Source organism: Hemiscyllium ocellatum, chromosome 37 (genome assembly GCF_020745735.1).
Source record: "Hemiscyllium ocellatum isolate sHemOce1 chromosome 37, sHemOce1.pat.X.cur, whole genome shotgun sequence".
NCBI classification, from domain to species: domain Eukaryota; kingdom Metazoa; phylum Chordata; class Chondrichthyes; order Orectolobiformes; family Hemiscylliidae; genus Hemiscyllium; species Hemiscyllium ocellatum.
The window spans coordinates 40403168-40425525 of record NC_083437.1 but is presented as its reverse complement, the minus strand read 5'-3'; the positions used below and the strand labels follow the sequence as shown (position 1 = coordinate 40425525).

General features: G+C 40.8%; 1 protein-coding gene across 4 annotated transcripts in view; it reads right to left on the bottom strand.

Annotated features, from left to right (window-relative positions):
- Positions 1-22358, bottom strand: part of clstn1 (calsyntenin 1) — a 91067-nt gene that overhangs the window by 24490 nt on the left and 44219 nt on the right. For 2 of the 4 annotated variants that reach the window (XM_060852340.1, XM_060852342.1), the window contains exons 3-10: positions 18046-18075; positions 15686-15881; positions 8531-8739; positions 7325-7474; positions 6883-7068; positions 5638-5895; positions 4035-4156; positions 1012-1174 (exon numbers count right to left, since the gene is read on the bottom strand). In XM_060852340.1, the coding sequence (XP_060708323.1) occupies positions 1012-1174; positions 4035-4156; positions 5638-5895; positions 6883-7068; positions 7325-7474; positions 8531-8739; positions 15686-15881; positions 18046-18075 (1314 nt within the window). The remainder of the gene's footprint in view (positions 1-1011; positions 1175-4034; positions 4157-5637; positions 5896-6882; positions 7069-7324; positions 7475-8530; positions 8740-15685; positions 15882-18045; positions 18076-22358) is intronic. The other 2 variants (XM_060852341.1, XM_060852343.1) reach the window with 1 other exon arrangement.

Genomic DNA, 22358 nt, shown 5'->3' with positions numbered 1-22358 from the left:
CAAACAGGTTAATAGAAATCCTCCTCTATGGATTGGAACCCATCAAGTTTGCTTTCTCATTTGCATATAAAATATTTGTACCATTACATAGCAAACTTGTGAAGTTCTTCCTGTTGTGAGACCTGGTTGATGCTTGGAGAAGTATGGATCTAGAAATGGCAATAATTCTTCAGTACCTTGTACATGGGGAATGACTCCTTGGACATGTCTGGATAATGAAAACTGGCAGGTCACTGGGCTGATAGACAGCTGTATCAGTTTCTACTCAACATCTACAATCATGTTCTTTGAGAAAGGGGCTGTTGGATAGGAGCTGGAACTCCAACTGATAGTTTCACTTCTAGCTCTAGAGTACTGGGCTTAACAGTAGCACCCATTCAGGCGAGGATAGACCAGGACCTCTATCTCTGCAGACGAGGTAATTATTTTCACTAACCTAAAAGGGAAATTGTCTTTGAATGGTATTTGAAGATCTTTATACTTAAAATGGTTGTTTCTAAAACTATATGTAGTAAAGTAGCCAAGTAAAAGCAGCAATTAATGCATGTAAGTGGCACTAAGTGCAATAATTTCTACATGACATTAGCTGTTGTAGAAATAAAGTAAATGCGAATGCTAGTTTTATTTTTTTGAATTTTTCTCCCTCCTTACTTGAGAAGATAAGGGCTCATGCAGGAGTCTAGAACCAGAAACTATGCAGAACTTCAGCGATGTGGGTGGTCAATTGTCAATCACACCACAAACATTAGTGGGCAATTCAACTACTTGAGTGAAAGTAAAAGATAAGTCACAACTTTGCAGATGACTTGTAAGGATAGGATAATGCTAAGGTGTTTTCAAGAGGCAGTCACTGCACAGTAATCAGCTATTGGAATTCTTGTTAAAACCACAATTAAAAAATTAATTGGTTACTTTCATCAATACTCTTTACAATCAGAGTTTTATACAGTATTGACTCAACTATTCTACCACCTGCAAAGGTCACATCAAAGTCGTTTTATCCCACTTTACCTTGCCAACATGCTCCTACCACCAACTGAGTATCAATCTTTGAATGGTGGAGAGGATAGTCTTCAGTGACTAGGAATGGATCATATGATACCCCATCCACATATAGGGCCACAGTAGGGATGTCAACGTTGAGCACATAGTGATGCCATTCTTTATCGCACACCTACAAATCATGGGAGAGTAAGGTCAAAGACGGAAAATGCACTATATCTGTTGAGAAAATGAGTAGTTAAAGAAAAAAACTTAAAGAATCAGGGCATTGCTTCAAATCCATAAACCTGATCATTACACCAACTTTTAAAATCCAAGCTCCTTAGGTAAGCACTGAAGGTGTTTCAGTTCTTAAGTGCAATTCTGGTCAGCCTGATACAGGAAAGACGTTGTTAAATGTGAGAGGGTGCAGAAAAGATATACAAGGCTGTTGCCACGACCAAAGGGTTTGAGTTAAAAGAGGAGGCGGCTGAAGAGGCTGGGGCTTTTACCATGCAGCATTGGAGTTGGACAGGTGACCATATAGAGGTTTATAAAATCATGAGGGGCATGGATAGGGTGAATAGTCAAGGCCCTTTTCCGAAGGGGAGGGAATTCAAAACTAGAAGGCATAGGTTTGAGGCGAGAAGGGAAGATTTAAAAATGATTTGCGGGGTAACCTTTTTATGCAGAAGGTGCCAAGTATATGGAAGGAGCTGCCAGAGGAAATGGAGGCAGGAGCAATTACCACATTTAAAAAGGCATCTGGATGGGTATTTGAATAGGAAGGGTTGAGAGGGATATAGACCAAATGCTAGCAAATGGGACAACATCAGACTGGGATGTCTGGTTGATGCAGATGAGTTGAACGAAATAGTTGGCCCGTTTCCATGCTATCTGACTCTGACTACTGAAAACTGAAAAAAAAAAGGAACATGAATATCTTTCTTGCTTCAACTGGAAGACAAGACCATTATCTCAATATGAGCTGAAAATGTGTTGCTGGTTAAAGCGCAGCAGGTCAGGCAGCATCCAAGGAACAGGAAATTCGATGTTTCGGGCACAAGCCCTTCATCAGGAATGAGGAAAGTGTGTCCAGCAGGCTAAGCTAAAAGGTAGGGAGGAGGGACTTGGGGGAGGGGGCGATGGAGATGGGATAGGTGGAAGGAGGTCAAGGTGAGGGTGATAGGCCGGAGTGGGGTGGGGGTGGAGAGGTCAGGAAGAAAATTGCAGGTTAGGAGGGCGGTGCTGAGTTCGAGGGAATCGACTGAGACAAGGTGTTTTGGGGGGGGGGGGGGGGGGGGGGGGGGAAGAGGAGAGGGGAAATGAGGAAACTGGAGAAATCTGAGTTCATTCCTTGTGGTTGGAGGGTTCCCAGGGGGAAGATGAGGCGCTCTTCCTCCAACTGTCGTGTTGTTGTGTTCTGGCGATGAAGGAGTCCAAGGACCTGCATATCCTTGGTGGAGTGGGAGGGAGAGTTAAAGTGTTGAGCCATAGGGTGGTTGGGTTGGTTGGCCCGGGCGTCCCAGAGGTGTTCCCTGAAGCGTTCCGCAAGTAGGCGGCCCGTCTCCCCAATATAGAGGAGGCCACAGCGGGTGCAGCGGATGCAATAGATGTGTGTGGAGGTGCAGGTGAATTTGTGGCGGATATGGAAGGATCCCTTGGGGCCTTGGAGAGAGGTAAGGGAGGAGGTGTGGGCGCAAATTTTGCATTTCCTGCGGTTGCAGGGGAAGGTGCCAGGAGTGGAGGTTGGGTTGGTGGGGGGTGTGGACCTGACGAGGGAATCACAAAGGGAGTGGTCTTTGCAGAACGCTGATAGGGGAGGGGAGGGAAATATATCCCTGGTGGTGGGGTCCGTTTGGAGGTGGCGGAAATGACAGCGGATGATGCGCTGTATACGGAGGTTGGTGAGGTGGTGGGTGAGAACCAGTGGAGTTCTGTCCTGGTGGCAGTTGGTGGGACAGGGCTCACGAGCGGAGGAGCGGGAAGTGGATGAGATGCAGTGGAGGGCATCGTCGATCACGTCTGGGGGGAATCTGCGGTCTTTGAAGGAGGCGGCCATCTGGGCTGTACGGTATTGGAACTGGTCCTCCTGGGAGCAGATGCGGCGGAGACGAAGGAATTGGGAATATGGGATGGCGTTTTTACAGGGGGCAGGGTGGGAGGAGGTGTAGTCCAATATCTTAACCTAAGCACAATAGTAGTGCCTGCACACATCATTTGTCCCAACTTACTCTGCCTAGATAAAGCATGGCCAAAGTGTTTGGTTGTGACTGAAGTATTCTAAACTAAGATTCTCAATTCAATTAGTTTGCTTGAACAGTTACTGATGACATCAGGAACAGCTGCAAATTCTGATACTTCATGCATGAAGTTAAAGGAGGGTAAATGTACCCAAATACATGTAGAATAAATGCATGTTCAAAAAATATCTTAGTCCCAACTTCAAAAGATTGCATATGATATTTTTCTATTTGTATAACACTATGAATACAAATGACCTTGCAGATTAGATTTTGATCCGATAATTGGATTTAGGATGCCAAATTTCTTTGGCATAGAATCCTTAAAGCTAAAATGTGTATTTATTCACAGCAGGATTTGAACCAAGGCTCCACAGATATAAATCCAGTACGAACCCACGGGTCCACAAAGTCTCAATTTATAACTTTTATCGTTATCTTCAAATGGAGTTGCATTAATTTGCACAGGTTTTCTTAGTAAAGCTAAAACCCATCTCTGCATTTTAAACAAAATTCCAGATAGTCTTCACTCAAACTGAGCTCAAAACGGAAGGGCAAAATCATTGCGCCTTTGCACTGTATTATTGTACAAGGAAAGCAAATATTTTTCCAAGATTCTTAAATGTCTCTAAGCTTTAGTACACAGCTGCTGTATGATGAAAACAAGTTAACATACAGGTTCCATTTGTCAAAAACACAACCAGACAGCTAAACAGTAAGGTAAAAAGTACACCGGGAGCCACCTGCTATTTGACCAGGGTGTGTTATTCACACACGGATATACGTGTACTTGTTCAACATTTTCCAAACCTGATCCAGTTTCCAATGGAACTCTGCTGGATGGAAGTTCTCATTTTCAGAAGGGTTTTGACGGAAGAGGAAAACCAGACGACAGTTGTGCACATAAAGGGAGTAGTGATGACGATTCATCTCTGCAAGATTTTTTTTTAAAAAACAATGTAATTACTAAACGTGACACCAAAAATCAAAGTAAATTCCCGTTAAAGATAATGTTTGCAGCAGAAATTGATTTGAAGAGCAAAAAAAGTAAAAGGGGATAAATTAACGACTAGATCCTAATGGAAACACGGACAGTTACAAGATGTGGGCTCGTCATCATAATTCTCCATATCACTGTAATTTCTGGTCTCTGACATATTGCTATAGGGAGGGCAAACATATCACAAAGGACCCAATTGAAATCAAAAGAAATTTTCAGATATGCATGTATATTTTAATCAAAAGTTAACTTTTATCCAAGATTAATATATTAAATGACCTGGCTTTATTGCAACTGATTACTGTTGCCTCAAATTAATACTTTAATAGCATGAGATTAATTGCAACCTTTAAATACGATACATCCATCAATTTTCATCATTTAGAGTTTTTACATTGACTCCTAATAAAATTCCATGAGTAGCCTAGAAGAAAAAGTATGTTCCTATACCAAGACAGTACACAGAGTGGCCAGCAGAGGTCACCAGATAGCAATGAACGAGAAGCAGTCGCTTTTTTATATATAAAAAATAAGCATTTTGAATCAACCTGCTCAGGTATCCGATGATGTACCTCTGCAGCAGGTGGAATCAAACCCAAAAGTCTTTAGGTCCCAAGGTAGGGATACCATCACTGTGCCACAAGAGCCCCCTCAGTTACGTTTTTTTTCTCTTAGCCAATGATATTGAGGTTAATTATAAATCAAATACAATAAAGAACCGCAGATACTGGAGATCTGCAATTATAAATCATCTCATTCAGAAAGACAACGAATCAAACCTATGAAATACTAGGACATAAAAGACAGCTTTACAATTAGCTGATGCTTTACCTTTGAGTTTATTGACAAAGTCACTGATCATTTATTGAAGCTAGTCTTGCATTAAGTTGGGACTAAGTTAACAAACATCTCTTTAAAAATCACAATTTCATCTCAGATGAAATAACCATGCAAATATACTTTATAATCTTACACAAAAGCAATGCACAACTCTAACACTTTGATGATTTTCACCTTGAATGACTTAACACTGGAACAAGAACCCATTTTAGCAAAGCCTCAGTTTAACTGAACAATACCATATTTCTACTCAAATTCAGTTTTGCTGTTCATCGTATCTACTTCTCAAAGTAGTTATGACTCTAATCTAGTATCTGCAACAACATCTCAATTTTATCACTGTTTGCTCAATCACATTGCCAATCTCCAAAATATAAAGGGTGCTCTGGAGCTCATTTCCAACCAGTCTCAACATTTTTCATTATTATAATCTCTTCCCTAATAAAAGCATATCTGAAATATAAACTACCTGAAATATAAAAATTCTAAAAATGGAGAGGTTGAGTTTAACAAATGGGCTGACTGCAGCAAAGGCAGAAGTTAAAGAAAATTCAGAGATCAGGTCACCTATACCTGATTTATCAGAGTTGCAAAGTACAGTTTCCTTGTCCCCATGAATACTGGAACCAGGCCCATGGCGCATCCAGACAGAAATTGTAAATGGTTCCTGTAGATTGGTTGTCAAAACACCTTCTGGGATTTTCACAGCTTGTGTGCCATTGAATTCAAAGACCTGATCACTATCATGGCCATTGTCAGTGGGAAGACCAATGGTCCAATTTGTACTGCTACTTGGTGAGGGAAGGAGATCAACTGTTCCGGAAGCAGCACCTGAAATCAAGAATGGCAAGTAAGACAAAAGCATTGGAACACTCCCAGCTAATGCTAACAGTTATCATTGGTAACTAGACAAAATAAGTTTCATTCAATTTATATTCTTCAATACCTGAAGCAATGCTGGTTTGAAAATACTGGATCTAACATTTCAACCAGAACAATGACAGAAGTAAGCTGTTCCAAGCCAAAAGCGTAGCTCAATCAAATTAAGGTACAGCAACCTTCAGTTTATGTTGCAAAACATCAATAACCACAACTACGGGACATTTGTTTCCCAGACTTGAGACTTCTCAAAGCTTTTCTAGTACATCAGTCTGGAGTCTGATAGAGGACATAACTTCCATCAACACAAACTGAACACCAACCAGACAATGTAACCTATTGGATTGGTACTCCACCCACCACCTAAAACATTCCTCCCTACACCACTAGCAAAAAGTGGTTGCAAGGTACACTATAACAAATATATCGTAGGGGCTCACCAAGGCTGCTGGGAAGAAATTCCAGCATTAGATTAGCAAATACTGGTTAACATTATGCACTTTTAAACATCCGAAATAATGCTACTATAAAAAGACATAATCAAGGCAGTTTCTTTGGTAAGTTCATCTATTGATCTACACAGAAGGTTTAACTATGGTGAACGATCTTTTACATCAGCAACAAAATCCACTGCATCAAAGGGATGGTAACTTTACTTTTATCAATAGCAGATTTCAAATCAAATCTGCTGACTGTTTAAGGATTTAATTTCATAAATGCATCTTTGAGGACAAGTTTACCAGGTTATGTCCTTTTAGTTACAAAGAAGAAAATTCAAACATCACACAAGGATAAAAGCTAAAGAATTTTTTGTTGTAATAAAACCAATGATTGACAGCAACAGAAATCCATTACAAGGAACCAAAGTTTTCTTAGGTAGGTGAAGATTAGAGATTTTGCGCTTTTATATTCTAGACAGTTCGTTAATAAAAGCCTTACCACAAAGTTTGTGGAGTGATTTTTCAGAATAAGTGTCTCTGTCGCACCCTTTTCCGATATGGCTCGTTTCTAATTCAACAGTTGTCTGGATCGATGTAATAGGTTCATCACAGGTTTCCAGATGTATAGCTGGAAACAATGCCAAACTTCCAGTGCCAGGTTCATATTCAATTCTTTTGCTCCAACCTATAATCATAAACACATTAATAGTTCTCAATACAAAATATGCAACACATCAGTAATACATTGCTGACTCAGTCAAATATTTAGTTTGATTTCTTAATTATTAGGTAGGTACTAATTCAGATAGAAAGGTTTATCTTGGATCTTAAAACCATACATTAGGGAATTAATACACTTTAGACCACAGATGTTTAATAATCTATTCTTTAGTAATGTCAAACAACCAGCAATTAATTTTGAATTGCGTTAATTCTATTACCTTGCCAGCCAGGTTTGCACGTGGGTTTAATGCTGATCTTAACAAGAACATCTTCTGTCGAACGCTTCTTCCCACAGTCATAAGCCGTTACTGCAAGCTTATATTGTCGGTCTTTGCTGTAGTTTATCTTCTCAGAGTTTTTAATATACCCTACAAAAATCACCAGTTTACAACACATTATCCCTCAAGTCAAATGCACAGATGCTAATCTTGCAAACAGATTCCATGTTTGTTCTTCGGGAACACAACAAAAAAAAATTGGGAAGAACAAACAAAATAGCCCGTGTATTGGTCACTTGAAAAAGTGACAACTTGAAAAACAGTGAGGTTTTCTTGGTTAAGTCACCAGCTATTTATTACTGTGATATGAAAAAAGGGGAAAGAAAAAAATCAAAACTCATTTTTCATCAGTAGCCCTGAACTCATATTGGAGAATTCAGATGAGAGAACGTCAGTGTGATGAGAACTATACATTCTATGGTTAAAAAGTTTAACATCCACAGTCTTGAACGAGTGAAAAACAGCTAGTTGGGCTCAGTATTGGAGGACTTCCAGCAGACTCTGAACCATAACTAAATAAGGACCTTAAGAGATGGGAAGAATAATGGAAGACAGTGAAAACAAATTGATAACTTAGAGAATAATCCTCTTGCATTAATTTCTATTTATAATGGGAAGGCAAGATGCAATCCACAGATAGAGAGATGAGCAAACACTGAGGAACCACTAAACGCAAACTCAAACAAAACTGATGGCTTCCATTATGTTGAAATAATTAGCGGCATTTAACCTCAAATTTTATAGTTCAGCTCAGGTATGTTTAATGTCTTCATCTTTGAGACCTGTGTTGCTATACACATCAGGGGACTCCATAACTTCTTTTTATATCTCTCATTTGTGTTTCTAATTGATTTTAATATTCTGATTTAAGATTAATCCACCAAGGTGGCAATTCCTACAGGACAGACTAGTGAGTAAGGAATCTAACACTGAATGTCAATTATTGGATAATCTAGAATCTTTTCCTCTTCTTGCCATTTGTAAAATCATGATCTAAATGATCCCACATAGCAAAAAAATGAAGTCAACATCTGACAAATATTTTACTCAAAACCGAATCATTGTTAAAATTTAAAATTCAACATTAGAAATCTAAAGTTTAATGTCTTTATTTGGAAGTGCATACCCACGCGGCTCATCACTTACCATCTTTATCAATAATGAATGGCACATCGGGAGTAACAATTTCGTAACTACAGATCTGGCTGAACTGAGGCGAACAGTCTGCATCGATTGCTTCCACTCTTAAGATGCTATCATACTTCTTTCCTTCAATGATTGTGGCTTTGTAAGACTTCTCTTTGAAAACTGGGGCGTACTCATTTATGTCATTTACCTGGATATGAACATTGGCCCTGTAAAGCAGACGTACTGGTTAGGAATTGGAAGCACATTTAGATAGCCTCCCTAATAACTCTTGGATTTAATCAGCTAATAGCACATCATACAGCCCACAAAAGACAAATATTCAACCCAGAACAAGTACTGAACTAGCCAGTCATAATTAGGTCAGTAGTAAAGCTGCTACAATTGATCTATTTAAACATGACCTTTAACATACTAAAGCATCCCATCGGAGTACCGCTGTTCCTCCACACCAGATGAAACTGATTACCAGCCACAAACAACACATATTTTTGGTCCAAGTGAAAGTTTTTGAAGGAGCAATTTGTAAAAGAAATGAGTAGAACCAAAAAGGTTAGATAACACCAAAGTTTAAGGACTACGTAGTAGCAAAAAGTGTGGCGCTGGAAAAGTATAGAAGGTCGGACAGCATTCAAGGAGAGTCAACATTTCGAGCATAAGGCTTTCATCAGGAATGTGGGGTAGAGTGGGCAGAAGGGTGCCTTGGAGATAAATAGGAGGGAGGGGGGTGGATGGGAAGGTGATAGGTAGACTTGGGGGTGAGGGGTGTGGGAGGTGACAGTGGTAGGTCAAATGGGACAGTGGAGCAGATATATGGGAAAGGAAAATTACAGGCGATCAAGACAGCAGTGAGAGTTGGAGGGTTGGACCTGGGACAATGTAAGGGGAGGGGAGGTCTAAATTGATGCCATGTGGTTGAGGATCCCGAGGCTGAAGATGAAGTGTTCTTCCTCCAGTCATCAGGTGGCTTGGATTGACAGTGGAGACAGCCCAGGACTTGCATGTCCTTGGCAGAGTTGGAGGGGGTGTTGAAGCAGTCGGCCACAGGGCAGTGGGGTTGTTTGGTGTGTGTCACCCAGAGATGTTCCCTGAAACGCTCAGAGTTGGCATCCTGTGTTCCCAATGTACAGGAGACTACAGATCAACCAGAACAGTAGATGAGGTGTTTGTATGTGCAGGAAAATCACTGCCACATGTGAAAAGATCCCTGGACAGAGGTGAGGGCACAGGTTTTACACCGCTTTTGGGGCAAGGGAAGATGCCAGAAATGGAGGGTGGACCTAATGAGGGAGTCACTGAGGGAACGGTCTCTGAAGAACAAAGGATGGGGTGGGATGGGTGGATTCTCCAGTGTGGAAACAGGCCCTTCGGCCCAACAAGTCCGCACCGCTTGTCTGAAGAGAAATCCACACAATCCCATTCCCCTACCCTATATATACCCCTGACCAACACTGTGGGCAATTTAGCATGGCCAATTTATCTGACCTGCACACCTTTGGATATTGGGAGGAAACCGGAGCACCCGAAGGAAACCGACGCAGAATGTGCAAACTCCAAATCGACAGGCAGGAATCAAACCCTGGACCCTGGTGCTGTGAGGCAGCAGTGCTAACCACAGCCACCGTGTTGCACCACATCTATCTGGTGGTGGGGTCTGATTGTAGGTGGTGGAAATGGCAAAAGATAACGTGCTGTACCTGGAGACCTTTACCACAGCAGATGAACTCTTATAGGGACCGAATGTCCATGGTGAAGATGAGGTGTTAGGGGCTGGGGAAACTATGCACGTGCATCCATCAGACAAAGGTCTCCAAGCCCTCAGTTCCTTCTTCTCTCGCCAACCCAACCCGTACCCCTCCACCGGCACACATTTGATTGGTGGAACTGGTCTTCACCCTCAACTTGTCCTTCAAATTCTCCCACTTCCTTCAGACCAAAAGGGGGAAGCCATGGGTACCTGCATGGGCCCCAGCTATGGCTGCCTCTTCTTTCAGGTATGGGGAAGAGTCCTACAGTTACACACTAGCACCATCCTCCACCTTTTCCTCCACTACATTGATAATTATCAGCATTACCTTGTGCTCACACAAGGTTGAACACCTGAATTTCACAAATATCTTCCACCCTGACCTTAAGTTCACCTGACACTTCCCTCCCCTTCCAAGACCCCTCAAGTCTCCATCTCTGGTGACCAACTCAACACAGACGTCTACTTCAAATCCACCGATTCCCAGCTATCTGGACTACACCGCCTCCCAACCCTTCTGTAAAAAAAAATGCTATCCCTTACTCCAATTCCTTTGCCATACCTGATCCCAGGAGAAGCAATTTCACTCCAGGACATCGCAGATGGCCTCCTATTTCAAGGGCTGCAATTTTCCCTCCCACGTGATCAACGCCCTCAAGCACATCTCCACCATTTCCCATGCCTGGGCCCTTGAACCCCATCCCTGTAACTGCAACAAGGCTAGAACCCCTATGGTCCTCACATTCCATCCCATTCATCTCTGGATACAACGCATCATCATCCACTATTTCAGCCACCTCCAGTCAGACCCCAGAGAGGTATTTCCCTCCCCACCCCATCTGCATTCTGCAAAGACCATTCCCTCTGTGACTCCCTAGTTAGGTCCACAGCCCCCATCACCAACCCACCCTCCACAACTTCCTTGCCACCACAAGAGGTGCAAAATGTGTGCCCTCACCTCCATCCAAGGAACCAAAGGATCCTTTCACATCCAGCAGAGATTTTCCTGCACATCCAAACATGTCATCTACTGTGTCCATAACTCTCAATGTTGTCTCCTCTACATTGGGGAGGCAGGAGACCAACTCGTGGAATGTTTCAGGGAACATCTCTGGGGGACATGCACCAAACAACCCCATCGCCCTGTGGTTGACTGCCCCTCCCATTCCGCCAAGGACATGCCAGTCCTGGACAGCCACCACTGTCAGATTCAAGCCACCCAATCACTGGAAGAATGCCTCAACTTCTGCCTTGGGACCCTCCAACCACATGGTACTGTCAACTTCACCAGTCTCCTTATCTTCACTCCCCCTACCTCATCCCAGATCCAACGCTTCAACTCAGCACCACCCTCTTTTAAATGTCCCATCTGTCCATCTTTCTTCCCACCTATCCACTCCACCCTCCCCTCTTACCTGCCACTATCTACCCATCGCATTCCCTGCCACCTCCACAAACCTCCTCCTCCCCCCCACCCCCCCAACCCCACATTTACCTCTCAGCTCCCTTTCCCATTCCTGAAGGGCTTGTACCTGAAACATCGATTCCCCTGCTCCTCAAATATTGCTGTGCTTTTCCATCACCCCACTAACTCGGATACTCCAGCATCTACACTCCTCACTTTCTCTCTGTAGTCAATGGATATTAACAAGAGATTAAGAAAAAGACAGGCGGTGCATTCTCTTCATAATGATCTAAAACAATAAATACTGGAAATGTCTCTGTCAAATGAGGACATGAACAGAGAACCAACAAAGTATGTCCTGCAGATAAACACTCCAATTCTTTAAAGTCTTGAAGTTAGGAGAGAGGGGGTTGCGATAGGGGGCTGTTGTTTGGACTGGATGCCTGTGACCAGCCATGTGCCACAAGGATTGGTGCTAGGTCCACTGCGTGCCATCATTTACATAAACGATTTGGATGGGAATATACAAGGTGTGTTTGGAAGTTTGCAGATAACACTAAAATAAGTGATATAGTTGACAGTGAAAATGAAAATTTCAATACAACAGGACCTTGATCAGATGGATTTTTAATTTAGATAAATGTGATATGTTGCATTTTGATAAGATAAACCAGGTCAGGGCTTAAGAGTTAATAGCAGGGCCCTGGGGAATGTTGACAAACAAAGGGCCTAGGGGTGCAGGTGCATAGTTCCTTGAGAGTGAAGTCACAGTTGGACTTGACTTTCACAGTGAAGGTGGTGTTTGGAACGCTTGCTTTCATTGGTCAGAACATAGAACACAGAACACAGGAGTTAGGATATTATGTTGCAGCTGTACAGGTCACTGGTGTGGGCACTTTCAGAATACTGCGCATAATTATAGTCACCATTCTATAGATAGGAACGATGTTGTTAAACTGGAGGGTGCAGAAAATATTTAAGGATGTTGCCATGACTGAAAGATGTGAGCTATAGGGAGAGGCTCAACAGGCTGAGGCTTTTATCTCTGGAGCAGCAGAGGCTGAGGGGTGACCTAAGGAGGTTTATAAAATCATGAGAGGCATGGATAAGGTAAATAGACAAGGTCTTTTCCCTGGGACAGGCGAGTCCAGAACTAGAGGGCATGGGTTTGGGGCAAGGGGGGAAAATTTTAAAAGGGACCCAAGGGACAACTTTTTCCACACAAAGGATTGTGTATGTATGGAACGAGCAGCCAGAGGAAGTGGTGGAGGCTGGTACAATTACAACATTTAAAAGGCATCTGGATAAGTACATGAATAGGAAGGATTTAACAGGGATATGGGCCAAATGCTGACAAATGGGACTAGGTTAGATTGGGATGTCTGGTTGGTGTGGATGAGTTGGCCTAAGGGTCTGTTTCCATGCTGTAGAATTCAAGTCTGCTAGCACATGAAAATTGTGAAGTCTTCCTTGATCTAATTTTCTTGCCGGTGAAGTAATTGGGATGATTTGAAGAGGAAATATAATCAAGACTGCCCAACTGGTAATGCAAACATGAAATAGTCTCCCAGACAGGATTTTCTTCCATTGGTCGACTGACCTTCCCATTCATTTCTGACCACTGCTCATAATGGAGTGATTGAAGTAGAACTATAATAACTTGAGCACCGTGACTCAGTTGTCATGATCCATATTTTTGTTATATATAAAAGTGAGTTAGGATTGGCTCTGGAAATCAGCAGGGTAACTTACAGCGAATGATGCAGGAGCAACCAGTGACATCCAATTAATTGTACTACTTCCAACATGTTGGGGCCAAGAACTACTTTAAAAAGGGATGAAGGAAATAATTAAAATATCAGATGAAACAAAATGCTTTCACATCCATATCTTTGCTTAGACTTGTAATATAATTTCTTTTGAAACAGATCTTAAGAGTCATTTTCTCTAAATTATGTGCCCTGGGGGAGAAGTGTATTTAAATTTGATGAAAGATATTATTGAGCTCCTTTCACCAGCAGTGAGAGGTAAGCTTCTCATAGCTTAAAGCAATGGAAAACTTGTCTTTCAGATATGGAAATCAGCCTGAACAGATCTATCTCAATGCACCCCACCCTTCAGCTGTAACACTTGAATGCCAAACAGAGTATAACATTTTAATCTTCAACAGTTAAAAGGATATTTCAGCCAAGTAAATAGGTCAGAAATAATCCCAGGAATCTCTGCATCTTGTAGGATTTATACAACAGCAGAACTTCTGATCCTGCAGCATATGTTCTCAAGAATTTAAACTGACCCCTTACTAGACTTAAGTCTTGAAAACAGCTGTTCAAAAACTACACAGCAAAATCTCAATTCTTTATCAACAGACAACTGTTGACTTGGGCAGAACATAGCAATCCTTCAAGGTGAAAGAAATTCCTTTACTGCAGTGTCTGCAGCGGAGGTTAAAGCTGCAATTACTTGCTATTTGGATGAAGGAATCAGGGATGCTGTTGCGAATTTGCAGATGAAAGATAGATGGAGAAAACAGGTAATGCTGAGGAAGCAGGGAGGTTGCAGAAGGACTTGGACAGGCTAGGAGAGTGAGCGAAGTAGTAGTTGATGGAATACAAATGTGAGGTTATGCACTTTGGTAGGCTACAGAAATCTAAAGCAAAGCATTCAACGAATCAGCCTCTACAGCCCTCTGCAGCAATGCGTTCCACAGATTCACAAGAATTGGAGAACTTCCTCCTCATCTCCTTTCTAAGGAAGAGAAGGGAATGTTGTGCTCTCTGATCCTGGTCTCTCCCAGTTGTGGAATCATCACGACATCCACTCTATCCAGTATTCGGCAAATTTCAGAGAGAGTCGAGTATGTGGTACCGGCAAAGCACATCAGGTCAGGCAGCATTCGAGGAGGAGAATCGACGTTTTGGACATAAGCCCTTCACAGCAGGGATCAGGAAGGAGATGTGGCTGTGGTAGCAAGTCTGCTTCAGGACATGGCTAAGAGCTTCACAGCAGAGATGACAACCATGGGTGAGGGGAGAGAGAGAGAGAGGGAGCGGTGAAATCAGCGAGATCCTTGTAGAGAGATGAGGAGAACTTCAAGGTAAGGCATCCTTGGAAGAGACTTCGCATAGGACTGAAATCATCTCGCAGGGTACAAGAAGGGTTTGTACCCAAAACGTCTATTCTCCTGCTATCTGACCTGCTGTGCTTTCCTGCACCCCACACACAACTCTAATCTCCAGCCCTCACCTTCTCCAACTGGGAATGAGATCCCCACCATCCTTCTAAACTCCACTGAGTACAAACCCAGAGTCCTCAATTGCTCCTCATATGACAAACCCTTGATCCCTGGAATCATTTTTGTGAACCTTCTATGGACCCCTCCAATGCCAGCACCTTTTTTTAGTTATGGAATCCAAAACTATACTCAGTATTCTAAATGCAATCTGACCAGCATCTTTTACAGCCTCAGCAGTACATCTCCTCTGCTGTTAGCATTCAAGAGGGCTAGAATGTAACATTACATTTGCCTTCCTAAATGTTAACTGAACCTGCATATTAACCTTAAGATAATCCTGAACTATAATTTCCAAATCCCTTTGTTAAGGCAGCTAGATTCACGATTAGTAAGGGGATCAAGGAGAAGGCAGGAGAATGGGGATGAGAAGCCTATCAGCCATGATTGAACAGTGGAGCAGACTCAATGGGCCGAGTGATCCAATTCAATTTCTATATCTATGGTCTTCCTTCATCCACTCAGTCATCATTAGGAATGGAAATGGGAGCCGAACAACAACAACCACCTGGGAGGTTACTAAAATCAGAAACAAGAAACAAGGCTTGAAAAACCAGGCCTAAACAGGGCCTTTTCAAAAATGCGCAGACATTCACCTTTGACATCCCATTGCTGACAGTTAAACTGACTTACTTATTGGTTGGATTGTAGCAAGTCGATTACAAAATAAACCAATGCTTCAGCATTCTTTGCTCCTCAGTGCATACTTACTTATGGGACTTCTTCATATTTCCTCCATCTGGATCCTCTCCACAGTCATATGCCTGGATAGTAAAGGTATACTCTTTCTGCAACTCACAGTCCATCTTCTCTTTTGAACGTATGACACCTTCACCTGTGGTTTTATCAACCACCACAGCTTCAAATGGTACATTCTGTCCATGAATTCTAAATCCACAAATCTCACCTAGAGTTTTAACAAACAGTAAGTTAGAGCTGGAACCATTATGCATTAAATTAACAAAAAAGTTAATGTGCAACAGCAGTCCAAACTTCACAGCCAGGGATTGTTTTTGTGAGGGTCTGTGGAAAAAGCAAAGCCTGTGCCTTGTTTGGGTGAGTTCTGGGACTTAGTTAAAGGAGCATATGCCTGCCTTCCAGCCACTGGTTTACATTGCATCCATTCATGCAGGAGAAGAGAAGAGAAGAGGAGAGCGAGATAGAGAGAGAGAGAGAGAGAGAAAAAAAAAAGAGTGAGAAAGAGAGACAGGCATTTCACAGGAGTACTTAGACAGCAATAACTTGTAACATACAGCCATGACTGTTGGCATCTTCTATACCAAGCTACTGGACAAAGCTTGGCTGCCTATTCTGATCAAGACAAAAAGTTAAGAGAGCAAAGTTAAGTCTGAGATGTACAAGCATTTGATATAGGTTCAGCACAGTCTCACAAATACTGTCAAAACTCATTACTTTTACATGAAATTAAGTCTTCCTGTGTAATGTATCTGTCCACAATTGGGAGACCAAGACAAACCACTGGATGGCAATTCAGCATTAGAAATATCAGTTTGATATCCAATTCCAGAACTGAATACCTAGCATACGTTATGCTCATTTCAGCAAATGCACCAGCCCTTTTGACAAGTTGTCAAGGGTTGAGTGTGAAACACCCAACTTGGGTAACATCACTGGGTTCAAAATGGTTAGTGTTAACTCCAACTGATCTCAAAAGTCAATTTTCCTGAAAGGATTTTAAAAAGTTAGAAAACAGCCAAATATAGGATTATAAATTCTCAAATTCAGTATTACAGAAAGGATAGACACTAAATTTCCAACCTATATTTTCCACAAACAGCAAAATTGCAACGAAGATATTGAAAAAAACTGGATGACAGACTAACTCTAATAAGCCTAGATATTAGTAAACAAAAGTCTAATCAGAAGTAATATTGCACAGACTCCAAAATCAAAACTACAGGAGTGTGTCTACTGAAACTAATAGTTAGACTTTCTGGAAACTCCAATAGAAATGGTCTCTTGTTAAATATCCATGATAAAATTCCGCATTACGTTTTAGTCAATTTGCATCATGCTTTTCCTTTCTCACTTCTTCTGAAATCATACAACTATCAAGCTATTATTCAACCATTAAACTCCCTAAGAAACTTCAGTCTTAGCATAAAGCATCAGCTAATGAACTTCAATGCAATCCTAGTCTTTAAATAATGTCCAGACATGCACACTTCCAACGAGGATTTTTTCAACAATCAGTAACAGGATGCAAACTGATTTTCCCATTTCAGTTAGCCTTTGATAACATTCTATCAATCACTTTGGTTCAAGATAAGCAGCAGCAAGCAAAACAAAAATCTGGTCTCATTTAATAGTTCGACCATTTACTAAACTTATTCCTTCCTCAAGCTACTTATCTCTTGTGGTTTTGTATAGAAACACAAACCAAATTTGGAGGGAGGACAACATTACACAGCAGGGAATAAATGAAACGAAGTGCAGATTTGAGACTGGTCTTTTTTGCATTCCTGTTAACTCATCGAATTGCAATGACATCCTTTATCATTGCAGCAATGCTACATTCTAAAGCATTTGATATTCGTGGATTAAGTCAAAAGGATGATCGAGGCAAATGTGGAAAATCTATTTGTGCAGAAATAGATTGCGAATGAATAACTAATTTCTGAACTCTTTCAATTGAGTGACAAATGGCCAGGGCTTCAGAATTTCCTGTTCATCTTAATATATTTGAGTATTTTTACCATCAAACACAATATTGCTTTGTATGCATCCTAAAAGCTATCAAAGGGTGAGCACAAGAGTGTTTATTTAAAATGTGTGTTCAAAAATTTATACTCGGGTGAAAGAGGGGTTAGGTTCGATAGAATCTCCTTAAGAGGGAAAATGGAAAGGATGTCAAACAACTGATATTTCTAACAAACACTTTAAAATTAAACATTGCATCCAGTCATTTTTGCAGATAAACCTGGATAACAATGGGGAATAAAACTGATGACAGGATTTGCTGTTCAAGTGCTGATTCCCCATTTTATGACCAGAGTTAGTGAGTTAATATAATTGTTCATGATGAATGAAAGAAAGAACCCAGGTATCACCTTGTTTGGTGAATGTCACCTCATACCTCTCTATAAGGGGAAGAAAAGATAAAACAGAGATCAGTCATCGAGATAAGGAATTAAAAGGGTGAAGACAGGGACTAAGTCAAAGGATAAATGTAAATACAAAGCAATTGATATTCAAGCTCATCTGTACTCGATTCACAGCAATTTTTAAAATTACTTTACAGGCTTTTCAAACAGTTCAAAAATATTGCTCAAATCACTGGAATTCCCAGGTTACAAAGATAATCTTAAAATATTGAAAGCAATAATATTTTTAAAAACATACTAACCTTAACCATTCCAGGCACTGTAAAGACACTTTACATGGAAAAATGAAAAATTACCTAACGTGATTCAGAACTTAGTAACACATTAGAAAATATCTTCTCCATATTACAGTATCACCCAACGTACAGTAGAAACACAGTCAAGACTACTATTGCCACATACACTGCATCTTGTGTATATGATGAGTGCAAAATCTTTATCCCAAATTAACTTCATTTAGACAAGGTAAAAATCAATATGTTATTAACACTGATATTTCAATACTACATTTTAATTCAATGTTTCCACTAAGTATTCAACATCTAAAAATGAACATTGCTTAATCTTGCAGTTGTATGTGGTACAAGAGTTACAATGATGCTGCATAAATAACTTGTATATAACCGAATGCTAAATTAAAAATATCTTCCATTTGAAACTTCAGTCATTCCTCTCCAGAAGCATAAAAGTTTTCTCAACTGACATCATCAGATGCAATACAATAAATATTCAAGTTAGGTATAAAATGTCATTTTAAAGTCTCTCGTTAAACATCCATTATTTTTCAATAAAAACAGTTAACAGGATAATTCAAAAAGTGAACTGCCATAAAGTTTTGAAAACTCAACCACCACTAAAACCAGCCCAGAACAGAGACCAAAAATAGAATATTTAGCTGTTATTTTCACTTGTTTTGTAATTCCAATTTTAATGCAGTGAGGGGTTCTATAGTTCAGGAAACCTGCTTCTGAATGAAGATATGAAATGCAGGGCAGGTACATATCTTCATAGGACTGCCTGTGGCCAAGGAGCGTGAATGCTATCCCTTTCCCAGATTAATCAACATCTACAGTCTGGAGCTACAATTTTACCCACCTTACAGCTTTCAATCTGGCTGGCAGCTGACTGGAAGTGTGGTTCTTCCAAAGAAATCTACACATCTATGCCAGAGTTTTTTTTTTAAAAATGGGACGAGTGAGATATCCATTTTGGTTTCTAGTCTTGAAGTTTCTTCCCCTTAAAATTATTCCAATAACGATTCTATGCGTCACTTCACCTAGTATAGGAAGAGGATAGTGGAGGATTTAATTTGGGAAATAACTATGGAAATGAGCAAGAATGACAGAAGACAGCGCTCAAATGAGACAAAATGGGTTACCAATTTTGGAAAGGTTGCAACGGATATGGTGGATGTTGCAGAGGCAAGTTTTAATTCCCAAAGAAACAGCAGAATGGTAAATGATTAACAGAAATCAAATTTTGACAGTGGGACAACTGGAGTAGATCACTGAATAGGAAAGAAAAGAAAGTTGACAAGAGTTGAGGAACAATGAGTGAGAAATGCAAATTGTGCGCTTCATACATGAGTGTCAAGGTTAGTGTGTTGTCAGTACCAGAGAGGGGGACTGGAAGTATTTTGGAAATCTGGCTTGATAAGGAAAAGAATCACAAATAGGCTGACAAAGTAAATCCAACCATGATAGCAGCTGAAGACCATCTCAGGGCCTGGGTCTAGAAAAGAGGCTAATCCTTTTAGAATTTAAATTAAATAGAAATGACTTTCAAAGGCAGTTTGCATAACAGAGCTGAGCAACTTTATTTTTCATGTTACACATTTGTGTGACTAAGAGCATATTTTCAATTGGTAGACAGAGGAATTTCAAAAAGCATTTTAATTTTCAAAACCTTTTCTCCTTATTCCTTTATACCCACCCCCCCCAAGTTGAGTAAGGACATAGGACTCATCATGCATCATTTATTTGGAACCCTGCAGTTATTTGCATTAATTAGTGGGCCGATCAATTTGATGGTGCAGATCAAAAGGATTAATGCCTTGCATTTACTGAAATGCTACACAACTGTTGGAGAGTTGACACCATCTGTCCTGAAATGTGTTTAAGTTTATTAACTTATTTGGTATAAGTGCAAAGAAATTGAATGAGGATGGTGATATAAAAACAGACTAATTTAAGTACAAAATTTCTCGCTGAATCAAAAACTAGCTTTTGGAGCAGCTGACAATACAGTAAATTAAAGTTCCAGATTACAGACAGTGGATGTGAGGGGTACTTAATATATGCTCAACGCAAATCTCAATGTTTCCAAACTGGAGATAAACCTAGAAAACTGCAGATGATATTTATTTTGTAAACTGTACTTTAAGTTCTCCCCAAAAATCTCTTCGCTCACTGTGCTGAATGAGTGTATGCAAACACATTAGAGAGGAAATGTTACAAATTCAATGAACTGGAGTTGCATACATTTTACAAGTGAAAGAAATGAAAGTGATTGAGAAGGTATTTTGGAAGGATCCTTGATGAGTTAGTGGAGTGCAAGAGGATGATGATACACACATTTTTGCTACTGTTTAACTGAAGTCAGTAGAGCGAGTGAATGTTGATGATGATGGATGGGGTGCCAATCAAGAAGGATGCTCTGTTCTGGACGGTGTCAAACTTCACAAGTGCAACTGGAACTACACTCAACCAGGTAAGGGGAGAGTACACCATCACATTCCTGACTTGTGCCTTTTAGATGTTATAGACATTGGGAAGGTGTTAAGTTACTGTGTACAATTCCTAACATCTGGCATGCTCTTGGAGATATGATATGTGTGCAGCTGGTCTAGTTCAGTATCAGCTCACTATACCTCAGACCCAAATGATGGAGGGAACATCACTGATGAATAAGCTGAAGATAGTTAGGCTTAGGACAATGAGGTACTTGTTTACTGGTATCCTTGGACCGAGATGCTTAAAATCTTCCTTTGAGCTTGATGTAACTTCAAACAATGGACACAACTGGGTGGCACAGTGGCTCAGTGGTTAGCACTGCTGCCTCACAGCACTAGACACCCAGGTTCAATTCCCGTCTTGGACAACTGACTGTGTGGAGTTTGCACATTCTCCCTGTGTCTGCATGGGTTTCCTCTGGGTGGTCCGGTTTCCTCCCACGGTCCAAAAATGCGCAGGTTAGGTGAATTGGCCATGCTTAAATTGCCAGTGTTAGGTGAAGGGGTAAATGTAGGAGAATGGGTCTGGGTGGGTTGCTCTTCGGAGGGTCGGTGTGGACTTGTTGGACTGAAGGGCCTGTTTCCACACTAAGTAATCTAAAAAAAAAATTAAAGACAGCTGCATCTGTATGAGATGCAAATGTTAGTATCATGTAATCCAGGATTAAGCAGTTTTTTTAAAATGCGATTTCTTTTACATTATTTCATTACCCGAAAAAAAATTCATCCATCCACTGTACTGAAATGTAGAATGTGGTGTGTTGTAAATATTTTTAATTGACTTGTTGGCTTGACACCTCTGAAACAGGTGGTACTTGAACCTAGGGCTTCTGGCCCAGGATAGGAGACTATCACTGCCCCACAAGGCCCCCAAATGCTGAGTTATACTCTTGCTGTATAGACATTGATATCCCTAGAAGTGACCTGCAGAGATGGCTGTGCTTTAGTTGATGCTCAAAACTGTTTTGCCTTCAGTCAGCTGCCACTTCAGATGGGGTCGGGGGATGAAGGGAAAGAAAAAAAAAGGACATGTGATCAACATCTTTCAACAACATAAACACTAGTGAACAACCCAAACAAAATCAGCCAGTCACTGAAATACTTTTAGTGTAGCAAACACCTCAATTAAAGTTAGTTACCTCTACAGATTCACTTTGTGCAAAGGTTTTATGCTTCAGGTAAACGTAATGCTAATCACAAGCTATTTTCAAATGCACTTTTAATAGACTTCATAAAATATAGTACTCCTATTGGGGCGGCAGGACTTGTTACTTTGATGAAAGCATCACAGGCTTGAAGCATCAACTCTTTGGCTCTTCACCAATGTTGTCAAACCTGTTCATTAAACCTTAACATGTTGGAGAAGTAGACTATTCAACCCATCGAGTTTTCTTTATGTCGTTCTGCTATAGTGCAGCAAATTCACATTAACCAAACACGCAATGCAATTGACAAATTGGGGACACTTTCAAAAGTGCGAATTTTTAAAACGTGTTGGCTATAATGCAATTACATAGCCAACACTAAG